This window comes from Neomonachus schauinslandi, chromosome 2 (assembly GCF_002201575.2).
Source record: "Neomonachus schauinslandi chromosome 2, ASM220157v2, whole genome shotgun sequence".
Classification (NCBI taxonomy): Eukaryota; Metazoa; Chordata; class Mammalia; order Carnivora; family Phocidae; genus Neomonachus; species Neomonachus schauinslandi.
In genome coordinates, this window is record NC_058404.1 from 33,939,837 (window position 1) to 33,955,371 (window position 15,535).

Genomic DNA, 15,535 nt, shown 5'->3' on the forward strand with positions numbered 1-15,535 from the left:
GAAAGAAAGAAAGAAAGAAAGAAAGAAAGAAAGAAAGAAAGAAAGAAGAAAAAGAAAGCAAGAAGGAAGGAAGGAAGAGAGAGGAAGGAAGGAAGATGATAGATGATAGATAAGATAGATGATGATGATATATAGATAGATGATAGATAGATAGATGATAGATGATAGATCAATGTTGATAGGTAGATAGATGATGATAGATAGATAAATGATAGATAGATGATGATATATAGATAGATGATGATAGATGATAGATAGATAGATGATAGATAGATAGATAGATGATAGATAGATAGATAGATAGATAGATAGATAGATAGATACTGAAGTAAGTGCAGATCCCACATTGACCCCAGTGTAGACATCAAATTCTTTGTTCAGTGGTCACCCCTTGGCCTGCTTTGTATGGCAGTCCTGTATTCTTAAGCTTGTCTGCTTGTCTTTCCTTTTTCCATCTTTGCCTTGCAGAAAATCCTTCCAATATCCACTATATTGAACAGCTGAGTGGACTGGATGAATCCTTCTCAGGAACAAGCCTGCATCTCAGCACATCCTTTTCCACAGGCACTGTCTTTTCTGGCAGCTTCTTGGATTCCCTCCTGGCCACAGTAAGTGTAGCTAAGTGCAGCTTGCAGAGTGGAGGAAGGATGGTTCAAGCTTTGGGAAATAAGGAGAATGCCTCACAATTCAGAGTTCTCTTTGATTCTCTGAAAAAGCTTGTTCACATACATTATTTCATCTTTTTTCACAACTACTTGGCAAGAGAAGCCAAATTTTCACAGTTTCAAGATTAAAAACATGTCTGGCCCTTAGAACCAGAACACTTAGTACCAGGAGGAATGAGCACATAAAAAGCAAGGTGCCTACCTTTTAGCTTCAAGTGCATCTTGGCAGACCAAGCTCTGGTTTCAGAGCTTAGAAGACACTGCTTTCTCTTCTCTCTAAAATATCCCCAACAGCTTATACAGAAATCAGCCATAAGGAGACATGGGGACCAAGGAAAAGCTTCTGGCCTTTGGCGGTATGAGCTTTGTTCAGAACTAAGTCAACCCTCCCTCCATGTTACCCCGCTCCTGGGGTGTGTTTTTGACTACATGGTTGCTCTTCAGCTCTCACCTCCTCTTTAGCCTCTGAGCAGGTCCCTTGCCTCGACTATGGTATTTCTGTAAGTAGAGCTAATTCATTGGGCGAATACCTACTCTGTGCAGGGCACACTGTTCCAAGTGCTAGGAGTACAGTAGTGATGAAATAGACCAACGTCTGTGCCCATATGGAGCTCGGGCTCATGGAGGAGAGTAACAGAAACATGATAAATAAGGAACATATGTGGCATGTCAGATAGCTAGAAGGCTAAGGCAATGTGAAATGAGAAATACAGGGATTAGGAAAGGAGCTGAAAGTTTCAATAGCATGGCCAGGGAAGGAAGGCAGCACTGACATGGTGGCATGGGAATCTAGCTTCAGAAGAGAAGAGAGCACACACCGTTCTGATCTTTGGGAAGGAAACACACCAGGCAGAGGGAAAAAGGGAAAAGGCATTGAGCTGCAAGCACTCTTGGTTCATTCAAGGAATTGGACCAAAATACAAAATCTGTACGTACCCATTCGTAAATGGCCGCAAGAACTCCTCCAAAGGAAATCCTTGTTACCTACAACCTCCCAGACTCTTTCTCCCCAGATTTTCCAAGGGAAGCATTGCAGCCTGGCTGTATATCAGCGTACAGATGCACAGGGCTCTGAACACAGCTTGATAAACTTGTAGCTTTCTGTACTTCCGCGTGGAAGGGGCATCATTCCTGAACTGTGTGGGTGCCTCAAAGGCATGGTTTGCAGTTTTTGGGGAGCATGGCTAGGCCACACACACTGCCCTCATGGCGTCAGTGCCACTGGCCCTGAGGGGATTATGTTGCCTTAGGCTCTGCTTCCCTGAGCATTGGGGGTGGGGGAGGGCATCTCATAAATCCCATCAAGCTCTCAGAGAGATAATACCAGGTCAGTGATAGTTTAACATTCAACAAGTTGGGGCGCCTGGGTGGCTCAGTTGGTTAAGCGACTGCCTTCGGCTCAGGTCATGATCCTGGAGTCCCTGGATCGAGTCCCGCATCGGGCTCCCTGCTCGGCGGGGAGCCTGCTTCTCCCTCGGACCCTCCCCCCTCTCATGTGCTCTCTGTCTCTCTCATTCTCTCTGTCTCAAATAAATAAATAAAATCTTTAAAAAAAAATAAAAAAAAATAAAAAAAAAAAAAAAAACATTCAACAAGTTGGTAGACAATGAATTTCCTAAAGGGTTAGGCAGCATTCAGCCTTGACTGAGCCAGGAGTCAAGTCAGGTGACTTTTCTGGGAAGGTAGCTCTGTCAGGGAAAGGGTTTTATCACTGTCTGTCATTGATATGTCAGTTACTTTGCCAGTAATTAATGACTGGAATGTCAGGCAGAAGGTGACTTTGGATGAACTGGACCTGTCTGCAGGATACATTTTAAATGGGGTTAAGGTCCCAGTTCTCCTCAGAGATCCCTAGATGGCAGGCAGCTTTGTGCCTTAAATTAAACTGGAACCTTAATTAAACTCCACTGGCCCCCACAGGTAGGAACAAAGTCACAGACTCTGTTTAGAGCTAGTGGGGAGAGCAGGATGGGCAGAAGAGGGCTGAGAGAGACATTAAAACAAATGAACACATCATGTCAGCCAGCACAGCAAACACAAACTTGGTCATGGGAGCCAGCAGCTGGGCCTCTCCCCACTCACCATAGGTCTTGTGACCACACTGAGGAGTAGCACTGCCTCCCAGGCTGCCTTCAGATATTGTATCAGTGGGCTTCTCCACAGGAGGGGACAATCTAGTCCTCCTGGAAAAGGAAATAAGCTATGTAAAAACTCAGGAGTCTTTCCCACAGTGAAGTCTGTGGGAGAGAGAAAACCCACACTGTGCCTGATCCAGGGGGAGTCACATGAGGTCACAAGCATAGCAATGAAGCTTCAGGCAAATCTTTCCATCAAGGGGGCTGGCTTGGGTCTTGACCTTCTGCATATCTACCTGGTGGCCTTCTGCCTCAGCTCTTGAATCCTTAATGATTCATGACACAACAAAATGAACACACTTTAATACTATTTGGAGCACCAGTCCCAAATCTCTGGCCATGATGAGCTGAACTAGACCTTTGAAAATGACCTGGTCATACTGCTCATTCTTGATTCCCTTGCCCCTAGGTCTGGTGCTACTGGGTCCACTTGGCTTTCTAAGGGTGGGGGTGACTTCCCATTGTCCAGCCACACAGAAAGAAGGAGCCCAAAGGCCAGGTCTGGGCCTCAAATTCTATCATCTTGAGTCTTCTGAGTACTCTTTGATCTTGGGTAGTCTCTGACCTTACACCTGATCTCGTGGAAATGAGAGCAGTAGCCTTGGAGAAGAGAACATTTGTCCTCTGACACTGAAAACATCTGGGAGCCACCACTGTGGCAGCTGCAGAATATATTTGTCAACACTCCAGTTTCTTCTCCATACATATTGGAGCATCTTCTTGCTGAGAAGTGGGAGAGAAAGGCAAAGATCTTGGTCTCCACTTAAAGTTAGGATAGCAGTTGTGGGCTCTGTGGTTATCACTTCTCTAAAACATTCCCATGGCAGCCACCACTAATGATCACAGTTCTCTGCCTCCAGATAACACCTACGGGTCTTTCCCAACACAGACCTCAAGGTAATTTCTCCCAATAAATTTTCTTGTTGGAATAATATTAATAAACAGAGCAACAACTGTGATAGGAAGAGTAATAACATCTCTGAAGCACTTATTTTGGGCCAAGGTCTTTGCTACAATACTTTAATTCTTCTTTCAACCAATTAGGAGAATACAATTATGAGCCTCATTTTACAAATCAAGAATCTAAGACTTAGCAGGACAAATAAAGTGCCAAAGTCACAGCATTTACAGATGACAAGCTGGTTTTCGAACCCCACTTTGTATGATTCCAGAGTTAGACCTCGCTGTCATAGTCCTCTGTCCTTCTAGAAAGCTCTTTCTGTGATCATGAGTATCCTTCCAGTGCATTGATTTTCAAGTTTTGCTTAAAGGAATCTACCCCCTGGTGCTCAGGCGGTGCTAAGCAGACAAGCAGGAAGGAGCCCAGAGTGCACCTACCCCATCATGCTCCCCTGCCTGCACCTATCCCCCCAGTCAGAACAACTGCTTTCATCTGTGCTGTGCATGAGGCTTCTGCCTAGGATTTGATGTGAAGGATGATTTCTGTTGTTAAGAAGATTTGGAAAACTGCTCCCTAGACGTTAGAATATATGACCAACAGAGAGGGAGGCATAAAATGAAAGGACCAGAATCCTGTTCTCTCTTCTGGGATAGATTTCCAGTTTCCAGTCAAGAGTCCTGTATGAGAGACAGGAGTCCACCATTCCACCCAATTTTGCATGTGCCTTTTGTCCCATAATTCCCCTCCCCAAAGAACACCTTCCAGGTGGTTCTTCCAACCTGCTGCCCAGCTCAATGCACCAAGAGATCTGTTTTCCATTGCTGCATGGTCAGAAGTTATAAATCGAGGTCTGTTTCCCTGATGCCCACACTACACAGAAATGCAAGGGGGAATACAGACGAATTTCAGAACAGACTCCCTCAGGAAAAAGGTGGCTAACACCTCAGCCAAGTCAGAAACAAGATGAGATCACTGGTCTTGACTCTGACTTCTCCCCCTTTTTCTCCATTCCCCCTTGATAAATGCAAAGGAATGAATGTGCAAGTCCCAAGGATAGAACGAAGCCTGAATAATGTGCTGTGAAGTCGTCACTGCTTTTACTGAAGTTTTGTTTTGGATTTCATGTAGTTTTTTATTCTATCCCCTGATACACTTGTGATTTTTTTCTCAACATAAAATAATAGTGTTGCCCTCCAAATCTGATACAGCTGACGCTAAGGTCTCAAATAGCCTCTGGTGGACTACTGTAAACTCCTTCCCCAGATGGGAAAACATATCATTAGAAAATAGAATTCAGATTCACTTTTAATCCTTTATCAGCTTAATGTTATAAAAAAATATGGAGAGACACTCAGGTCCATAAGCAGGACTCTTACACAGCTTTGTAACAATAGAACTTTAGAACTGGACATGAACGTAGGGAGCAATTTCCTTACAAGGAAGGAAATTGAAGCTCACAGAAGTTATGTGACTCCCTTAAGGTCATTCAGCTGGTTAGTTGCAGTTTTCTTACCATGTAGCCTCATTCTCAGAAATATTTCTCAGAGAATGTTTGATCTTAAGGCCTTTTGAGGTTAGATTTTCAGAATAAAAAGTAGCAAGTAGGCAGGATGTTAGTACCTATGTTATTAAGTAATACTGTAAGTTGTGAGAGAGACCTACAGTTTCATTGTAGCTAGCAGTCAAAACACTTTGGGCTGCAACATATTCTAACCCTGAAAGTCCAAATTCTAGTAAATGCGATTATATTAGAAACAGTATCCAAGTTTAAAGGTCTTAAAATATTTGAAGCACATTTCAACTTTCCTATCTTCTTGAGAAAGAAAAAAGAAAAGGAAGGGAGGAGGGAGGAAAGGAGAGAGGAAAAAAGAAAGAGATCAATACCATAGAACCCTGAATAATAAGAATACTAGATGAGCTCATGGAGTAAGGGTGACATGTAAATCCCTTTATTTTCCCCAATATAGAATTGCAATCCTTTTGATGTCAAAACTGAAGAAATGATATATTCAAAAGCTAAGCCTCTCTCAGTTAAATATGTAAAGTACATGTTTCCCTGGAGCCCTTGACACCAGGATAACCCTAGAATTTATACCTTTTCTTTAATCAGTGGAGAATTATTCTAACAGCATTATGTTTGATCACTCTACACTATGGCCACTTGTTCTTAAACGGATTGTGGCTCAACCTGGATTTACATCCCCTGTTCATGCCTGGATTTCAGGGAGCTGATTCCATAAGCACCCTTCTGGGTAGTAGCAAAATGGAACAAAGAAGAAATAAGGAGGAAACTATCAGTCAGTGGATCACTTCAGTGAGGACATTAGGGAGGAAAAGGCATTTGAAGTCATCTTTTAACCTAAAAACTATTTTAAAACTTATTTTCCTGTTATTCTATCTTAATTCATATACCTTATATTATTTCTTAGACCCTCTTGTTCCAATGGCTTCTACATTTTACTAGCAATATTTATTTGTTAAAAACTGACTGCCAATTGCAGTTAGTATTCTTACAGCTGTTTAACACCTGCCTTGTTCAATGCACCCCTGAGGACATGAATGTTAAATTGACAAAGTCTGTCCTCTGAAAGACCATATCATCTAAGGAAGTGTTGCCCCAGAGGGTGATCTGAGCACCAACCAGTGGCAGAACCACCAGAGGTGCCCTTTAAATTTCTGATGCCCACTCCTCTCCATACATTCTGATCCAGTGGATCTTGGATCCCAGAAATCTATACTCATGAACATCCTTCCAGGCGATCCCAATACCTGAGAACAGAATTTAGTAATGTGTGTGGTATATCTCATTTCATCCCACAAACAGGGCTCAAAGATGGTATTATCATGTCAACTTTAAAGGTTATAAAACTGTTTCTGGACATGAATTGTCCAAAAGTACTCAGCTAGGATTCAGCTAAGTTTTTAGATAAAACAAAAGGTTGAACATTTAAAACACTATGTATTCAATAGATTTGGGAAAATCTAATGGGTAATATATTACAGTGCTATTTACATGTATGCCAATGCCTAGTTTACACTAAATACGATAGGAATCCTTTGGGAAAATAGTTTAAGAACATAGCTAGGGTTATTCAGCTAAGATTAATCTCAGCTAAGATTCAAAGTCAGGTGTGTTTCAGACAAACTACTAACTATAAAATACAGAAGGATGAAATGGAGCAAAAGCCAGTGGCTGTGGGATCACAAAGAAAGGAAAACTTCTTTTTTTTTTATTATGTTATGTTAATCACCATACATTACATCATTAGTTTTTGATGTAGTGTTCCATGATTCATTGTTTGCGTATAACACCCAGCCTGGTGATGGGTATTAAAGAGGGCAGGTTCTGCATGGAAAACTTCTTTCTGATGAGGAGACCAGCATAGAGTTTGCCAACCATAGAGTTTGATGAGCGATCAGTCAGATGTTTCAAAGCAAAGGCATGAAGGAGTAAATATGTAGCTAGAGCAACAGATAGACTGTTGTGCACTGGAGGGCGCCATTAATGGAGGAGATGAGCTTGGTTTTATAGCAGGGATATGACATTGAAGGTTTGAGGAGGGGGACGGCATGATTTGATTTGTGTCCTAGAGAATCTTTCTGGAAAGATTTTGAACAGGGATTGCAAGTAAGAATAAAAACAAGACAGGAAGACTAGTAAACAGGCCCCTATCATAATTCAGTCTGCAGAAGACAAGTCCCTGAATTTAGAGAAAGTGAACTGGAAAATTTCTACGACAGTAACAATTGAGGTCATTCCTATTATTTTTATAAGTAATGTATGAACATATAAATCCTCATGTCTACTGGAGTAAAAGTCTAATTTAGATAAAACAAAAGGTTGAACATTTAAAACACTATGTATTCAATAGATTTGGGAAAATCTAATAGGTAATATATTACAGTGCTATTTACATGTATGCCAATGCCTAGTTTACACTAAATACGATAGGAATCCTTTGGGTTTAAGAACATAGCTAGGTTTATTCAGACTCAAAGTAGTTTTCAAAATAAGAAGTTGTCCCACACGTCCTCCTTTGGTTTCATTTTGATGCCAAAGATTCCAAAATTCTATTAATTTATTCAACACCTACTATTTGTGTAGTACCTAAGAGTTACAGGAGACCTAAATATTAATAAGACCCAAGTCAATACCTGTCCTCAGGCAGGTCACAATCAAAAGGAGGAGACCATCAGTCAGGACATTAGGGAGGAAAAGGCATTTGAAGTCATCTTTTAACCTACTTAATATAAGTAGGCTCACATCCAGAAGATTCAGTTATAGATGACAGTAATAATGTCAGTAGTCCCCTAAGGAAAAACTATAGCAGTCACATTAAATACATAGTTTTAAAAATATGTTGATGATTATTAGGGTATCTGTGTTCTGACATACTCCTCTGGCTACTTTTGGAGGGGGGGGCATCCTTGGTGTTTAGCATCATTACCCACTTTCTTCTGCCACAGTGTGAGCCCAAGGGAGCAGGAGCTGTGTCAGTGGTATTTTCTCTGTACTTTGCCTAACCCAGTGCCCTACCTGAACTGAGAGCTTTTAGTTGATTTTAATAATGATGATGAGAGACCCTGTTTTGCCTCACTGGGTCCATTTCAAACAGCGATGCCCCCTAAGTCTGCAAGACTGTACACCTCCACAGTGTCTGTGCTGGCTCTTCTGACTTTGCACACGGCTTGTCCTTGCTTTCCAGGCCTTCTACAATTATCATGTCCTGGAATTACTTCAGATGCTGGTGACAGGAGGGATAAGTTCTCAGCTGGAACAGCATTTGGATAAGAGTATCTATGGGCTGACCCACAGCTGCACTTCAATTATGTCTGGAAGAGCGCGGTGTAAGCTGGGGCTTCTGTCCTTAACTGAAACCATCTTGTCAGACATTAAAGTGAGTCTACTCCTATCCTGATAAAGGTTCCCAATTCCTTACCAGTCTGGGTTTCTGAAAATGATTCAGGCTATTTGGGCTCCTAGATGGCCTAGAGCATAGAAAGAATAACAAAAGCTAATACAACCTTGTATTCATAGAGTATTTTAGAATTTAAAGTGTATTTTCACATATCCTATTTATTTTTTTTACAATTCCAGGAGGTAGGTAAGACAGGTATTATTATCCTCATCTTCCAGATAAAAAATCCAAGTGTGCAGGAAGCATCTGAGAAATCTAATAACTTTGTACCTTAGCAAGGGTATTAATAATTATAACTAATATTTACGGAGCATGTTCCCTGTGCCTGTCTGCTTTGTTGTTGTTTTTTACTTAACCTGTCCAAGGATTTATATGGTAGGCATTGTTATTAATTGCACTGAACAGATCAAGAAGCTGAGACTCAGAGAAAAAAGGACTTGTCTGAGGCCACACTTTGTCCCACTGGAAAAGCAAGGGACCCTCCAAAGCAGTCTGACCCAGGCTCTGCTCACTCTTCCTATACCTGAGCTGATAAAGAAATCTGATCATGTTAGCCTAAGTCAGGCAGAAGGGTTCTGTGTTTGGGTCTAAGACTCAGATTGGGCTAGCCAGTGGAAAATGCAAGGGGAAAAGGTCATTATGGCATATGCAGTGGGGCATCTGGGTGTTTGGGGATCACAGTGGAGTCTAGCCTGGGAATGAGTAATGTAGTTATCAGTGCCTTTTGGTTTAGCTTTGGTTGACATTACATTTAGCTCTCTACCAGTTGTCCAGGGCAGGGCATTTTAAGGAAATATTTTTTGTTCAGAGGACATCAGCAGAACCCCCCTCACATGGAGCAGGCTCTTCCAGGTCTCTGCACCTGATACGTCTTGATAGATACTGCCAAAAAGGAAAACCCCATGCTCCATACATCTGAATTGCAGGTGCAAACAATATGGCAAAGTTCCCTTAGCACATTTTGGTCCTTTGCATTTCTGTGGTCCTGGGCTCCTCCCCAAGATTGAATTGGGAGTGATTATAAGCCCAGGACAACTGCTGCTGGCAACTTCTTGTCAGTATCAGAGGTGACAGTGGACTGGTCAACATTGTTCTCCTTCCTTTCTTCACTTGTATCTTGTCCTCACTTTGTTCTCTACCCTAGGGAATCACATAATGAAACAAACTGTTCTCACGTGGCTTCATTGAATGCATTTGCTGATGCTTTGACCCTATTGTCTATCCATCATGCCCTTGTTGGCTATAGCCTGAGAGCAGTGTCAAGAGGAATGCTTGGGACTGTAAACTGTGGTAGAGTAGGATAAGAAGATCACTCTCTGGAGGTCACTGAACATCCCAACCCATTATATAGCTTGAAAACTGAATTTTCCAATCTTTTACTCATTGTTACTTCTTTAATGGTTACCAAAATAGCAGTAGTAATAAAAACTAGCATAACAACATGCTACGTCACACCCACAAGAGGCTCTTGAAAGATTACAGTGATAAAAACAATCACTGGGATTAGATGCTCAAAACTTATCATAAACCTAATTTCCTACTTGACACTGCCACCATAAAAGATATTAGGAAACAGCTTTTGGGTCTTCCAAACTTTTACTACAAGGAAAGATAATAACTTTCCAGTAAGTGCTTGTTATTGCTTAAAGTACCAACAGACACATGTTTTTCTCTTTTCTCCCCAGCCAAGAAAGACATTTGGGCAAGTGTTCTGTGGCTCATTAGATAATTTTGGAATCCTGTGCCTTGGTTTATACCGCATGATAGATGAAGAGGAGAACAAGCCGGAACAAAAAAGGGGAGTATGCTTGCTTGGAGAGTGCTACCCATCTATCCAAGCATAAGAGCCAAAACTACTTAATTCAATGTGAAAGAAAAGTCCAGAGCTCAGGGTCCATAATTACAAAGAAGGTTCCAGGGGAAGTAGACAGTGATATAGGAAGAAGGAAGCTGGGTGTAAATAACATGAATGAACTGATGATCAAATTAATATTGACCATGTAAGGATAATGGTGTCTGTGTCCCCAGTGAAACCTGAGATGTAGACCCAGATTTTAAATCAAGATTTTTTTGTAACTTACCCCTCATCCATGTCTATGCAACTTCTTTTTTTTTAATCTTTATTTATTTATTTTCATTATGTTCTGTTAGCTAACATATAGTACATCATTAGTTTTTGATGTAGTGTTCAACAATTCATTAGTTGCGTATAACACCCAGTGCTCATCCCAACACATGCCCACCTTAGTACCCATCACCCAGTCACCCCATCTCCCCACACTCCTCCCTTCTGTAACCCTCAGTTTGGTTCCTGGAATCCAGAGTCTCTCATGGTTTGTCTCCCTCTCTGATTTCTTCCCATTCAGTTTTCCCTCCCTTCCCCTGTGGTCTTCTGCTCTATTCCTTTTGTTCCATATATGAGTGAAACCATATGATAATTGTCTTTCTCTGCTTGACTGATTTCACTTAGCGTAATCTCCTCCAGTTCCATCCATGTCGATGCAAATGGTGGATATTCATCCTTTCTGATGGCTAATATTCCATTGTATATATGTACCACATCTTCTTTATCCATTCGTGTGTTGAAGGGCATCTTGGTTCCTTTCACAGTTTGGTTATTGTGGATATTGCTGCTATGAACATTGGGGTGCATGTGCCCCTTCTTTTTACTACATCTGTATCTTTGGGGTAAATACCTAGTAGTGCAATCGCTGGGTCATAGGGTAGCTCTATTTTTAACATCTTGAGGAACTACCATACTGTTTTCCAGAGTGGCTGTATCAGCTTGTCTATACAACTTCTTAAAGCTGAAAGCCACTGTCCACATTGGAAAGATTTACTTGTTTTCTGCTGGACTCATTGGGTAAATGTTTATTAACTGCCTCATTTCTAGACCACTGTGTTTTACATGTACAAATTATGGGAGCAATATGCTCAGATTTCAGTTGAAAGAGCAATCTGACCACAGTGTAGGAGAACATAGAGGAAATGCATGTGGAGGGCAGGAGGGGAAAAGAGAGTGTGCAATCTACAGACAACACAGTAATATAGGTCCAAACTAGGATCCTCACAGTGGGAATGGACAAGATTCAGTAGAAGAAGGAGAGATTAAAAACAATAGAGTGGAAGAAGATTGAAGGAAACTTGTTCTCTTTTCTAAGGGGAAAGAAACCAAGCTACTCAAAGTGGGGTAGTCTTGAATGGAAGGAAAAGAATGGGCGCCAAGACAAACATAGCCATAGGTGAGGGCTGTGCTCAAAGGAGTTTGTGTGTAACACCAGGATTTCCCCGTGAAGTATAGGCATAGCCATTGCTGAGATGATAGTGGAACTAGAGTTTGAAAGAAAAAGTGTCCCAAGTGCCAGAGGCCTAAATAAATATGGAGGTCTGTAGATGACACCGATGAATCGAGAGGGAGGGTGATACGGCTATAGAGCATTAATCACAAAGATGCTGAGGGAGCAGTGATGTTCTGGAAGCAGCACTGGGAGCACGAATGATGCTGGTTTCTCTCTCTCTGCCTGAACTCCATGCCCTGGCTCCAACACTTGCGGAAAACCCATGGAGCTCAGTAATTGGGAGAACGTGCAGCCTATACTTGAGAGGACCTCCAGGAAGGAAATGATATTTCTGTTTCAAAGGGAGTCTTTGACTATAGTAGGTCTTGCTTAAACTATTATAGACATTACAGGGGACTCAGTGGGAAAGATAAAAGGGGGAAGATTATTCAACGGAAAGAGGTCAGAGGTGCCCTGAGATGGTTGTTCAGGAAAGAAGAGGTGACCACTTGGGACAGCAATGAAGAAATGCAGGATGAAAGCCATGAAAGGTTATTCTGCCTCAGTGTTCTGACATGAACACTGGTGTGTTCATTAACTTAACTCTCATTATTGAGAATTTGCTATGTGCCTGATACTAGGCTAAGGCATCCTGCTTCCCTATGAAGTCTTTTCATGCAGGTCCAGGCTCTGGGTGTTCTTTAAGACTCATTGACATTCACTATTTGCTTACGAGTCAAAATTTCAAATAAAACTTCAGTTTAATATTCTTCCCCCCCACACTGGCCGCACTGCATTGTGTGTGAAAGTTTGTGGCATAAGTGTTAGGGTAGGCCTAAGCTAGAATAGAAATAGCTGGAAGTATGTAATCCTCTGATTTTTTATAAAGCTTGGCCAAGTGCTCAATATTGGGCTGACTGAATTCATTAGTGTAGTGGATATTAAAAGCAGAGAAACCTGGAACCCAAAAAACCATTAGAGATCAGTCAGTCCACATCTCTGTCCTATCCCTCCCCCTTTAAAATGATGAACAAATCAAGGCCCAAGGAAGGGAGATGCCATGCCGAACTCAGGTCAGAGATGCTTGGGTTCAGAGGCAGGAGTGAATGTTAGTCTCCTAATTCCTAGTCTAGGACTTCTGTTGCTCTGTGTCAAAGGTATTTACTCTTAATAAGAAACCAGTGAAGCAAAGCAGAACAAAAAACATTTCCTCCTCTGGCCCAGCACAAAGACTTCCTTGTTTGGGCCATTGCCTGTAGCCACAACTGTCCCGGCTACAGAGGTTCGGGAGTCATCTTTGGCTTTTCTTACAGGTTTGTGATCACCCGGCCAGCCAATGACTTTAAGCTCCTGCCCTCGGATCTTGTGTTTTGTGCCATCCCTTTCAGCACTTCTTATTACAAATTGGATACTTCATCTCAGAGTCCATATGAAATGATAAATATAGTGCCAACATCAGAGAAACCTACAAACATAAATCATTCTCCTACCATTGACCCAGTCCACCGGACTACAACAAAACCTTTGATGACATCTGTTCATTATTTGGAGCCAAAAACTATTTCCGTTAGTGATTCTAAGCAAGCTGTATTGACTCAGAGCAATAAACTATCATCCCAGACACATTTAGGTGAAACTGAAACTATGAGAGAAAATGGGAAGGAAAAAATGAAGGAAAGCACAGAGGTGAATGCCCCTGCTTCTTCAAAACCAAACTAAGGCCTGTTGATATTCTCCACAAGCCCCTAGCTGGCTACTTTTAAGCACCTCCAGAGGTGGTGACTTTGAACAGGAAAATAAAAACAGAAGCATGCCACTTTTATGCCCATTGCTTAGTGGTGGATCATCAAGCCCACACTGGGGAGAGACAAAAGTCTCATCCAATCCCACTGGATCTAGAGTGATAAATAAAGAAATGCATGATGAATGCTCTGTAAAGAAAGTTCATTGCTCTATGTCCCTTGTCCCTCAAGCAGAAAACATGTTAGAATGAGCTGTGTTAAAGAGGTCCTTCAGTACTTCTTGGGTTCGTCCAGTCAGGGGATATAAGCCATCAAGTTAAAAAAAATGAGAAGAATTTAGACACAAGAGATGAGAAATAAAGAATCTTACATTCTTTATCCTTAAGCAGGCAAATAGTAAACTAGTATATTATCTCCTTCCTTTATTCCTTATGCTTTTTCTTCTTCATCTCTTTCTATAGCAGGTGAGAAAGATCAGATGGGGAGATGTTGGTTTGAATTGGAAACCAGTTTTTATATAACTAAGACCTAGCTATATGCCCAGCACAAGAATGAATATTAGAGTATTCTGGGATGGGGTACCTAGGTGAAGTCAAGTAGACAGAAGTATATGGCCTTCCAAATTCTCTAATCTGATAATAAAGACCTTGTTGCATAAAATGCATAAAACATTTCCCCATGTTCCAAAATGAACCATTTACTCCCAATGGGTGGTCTTTGTAAGCAACACCTTCTTGTGTTATAGATACAGCACAGGTAAAAGGGAAGACAAAAGAAAATAATAAGCCACATTTCTAAAACATTATTTGAAATAATGTTTATGATATCCTTGACATTTTTAACATCTTTTCTGATTTGGTTATTACCTCCATTTTACAAAGGAAGAAACTATGTCAAAAAGAAGGTTGCTAGATAAAAGAAAGGATGCCCATTTAAATTTGAATTTCAGATAATGAGTAAATTTTTAGTATGAGTGCATCCAAATTAGTATACTTTGCTAGCAAGTGATCACATCAACATTTAAACCTGATTGAGTAGACTCCAGCACTTACAGACATTCTGCATCTAAGCACATAAATAAAAGAAATGAAACAAAACTAGAAGAAAAACAAAACACTCATCCACAGGAAATAGCATTTTATATTAGTTAAGCCTTGGTTGTAATAAAATCCACTCAGCCTATGTGGAGAAAAAAAGGAGTCATTGTAAGGAAAGTTGTCAGAGACCAAGGAAATTCTTTTTTTCTTTTCTTTTCTTTTTTAAACTTACCTGAGTCGTCTTCATCCTTCACTTTTTACAGACTGACTTTTGTTTGTTTGGTTTTCATTACATGTGGCAAAATATATTCGCTTGCAATTCCACATTTATAAGTAGAGTTATAGATGCATCAAAGATTTCACTGGCTGTCTCTGAATCTCAGATCCCAATTTCTGAAAAAAAGTATGTAGTGGGTTCAGCTTTGGCCACCCCACCACAGCTATCAATGGCTGAGGAGCAGAGTGCCCCCAGTGAAGGACTTGTCCTCAGGGAAGAAAGGGAAGATGGTTAATGGTCTGGGAAGACATTCCACCAAACATCTACTTCAAAGGCAGTATCATTCCTCTCCCCATTCACTGGGTCATTTTATACACATAGCAGATTTGGTAGAAACAAAATATTCCTGAGAAAAAAAAGGGGAGATTAGTCCTATGCTTATTTAAAAGCCACAAGTCTGCTGTACACATATCAACCAATCTGATTAGCATCTCAATCTCAGTTCTCCAAAGTAAAAGCATATTCCACAAATGATCTCATTTCCAACACAGCAGAGAAATCAGAATGAGTAATTCTTTATTTTTCAGTATTTTAGGGGATTGGGTACCAGAAATATGGCTAAAGAAATATTGAGGTATTTG

General features: G+C 41.0%; 1 protein-coding gene across 1 annotated transcript in view; it reads left to right on the forward strand.

The window, feature by feature from the left end:
* Positions 1 to 13,617, forward strand: part of KCNU1 (potassium calcium-activated channel subfamily U member 1) — a 170,909-nt gene extending 157,292 nt beyond the window's left edge. The window contains 4 exon segments of the mRNA XM_044912803.1: positions 469 to 608; positions 8,408 to 8,599; positions 10,306 to 10,439; positions 13,212 to 13,617. Coding sequence (XP_044768738.1) covers positions 469 to 608; positions 8,408 to 8,599; positions 10,306 to 10,439; positions 13,212 to 13,617 — 872 coding nt within the window.
* The last annotated feature ends 1,918 nt before the right edge of the window (positions 13,618 to 15,535 follow it).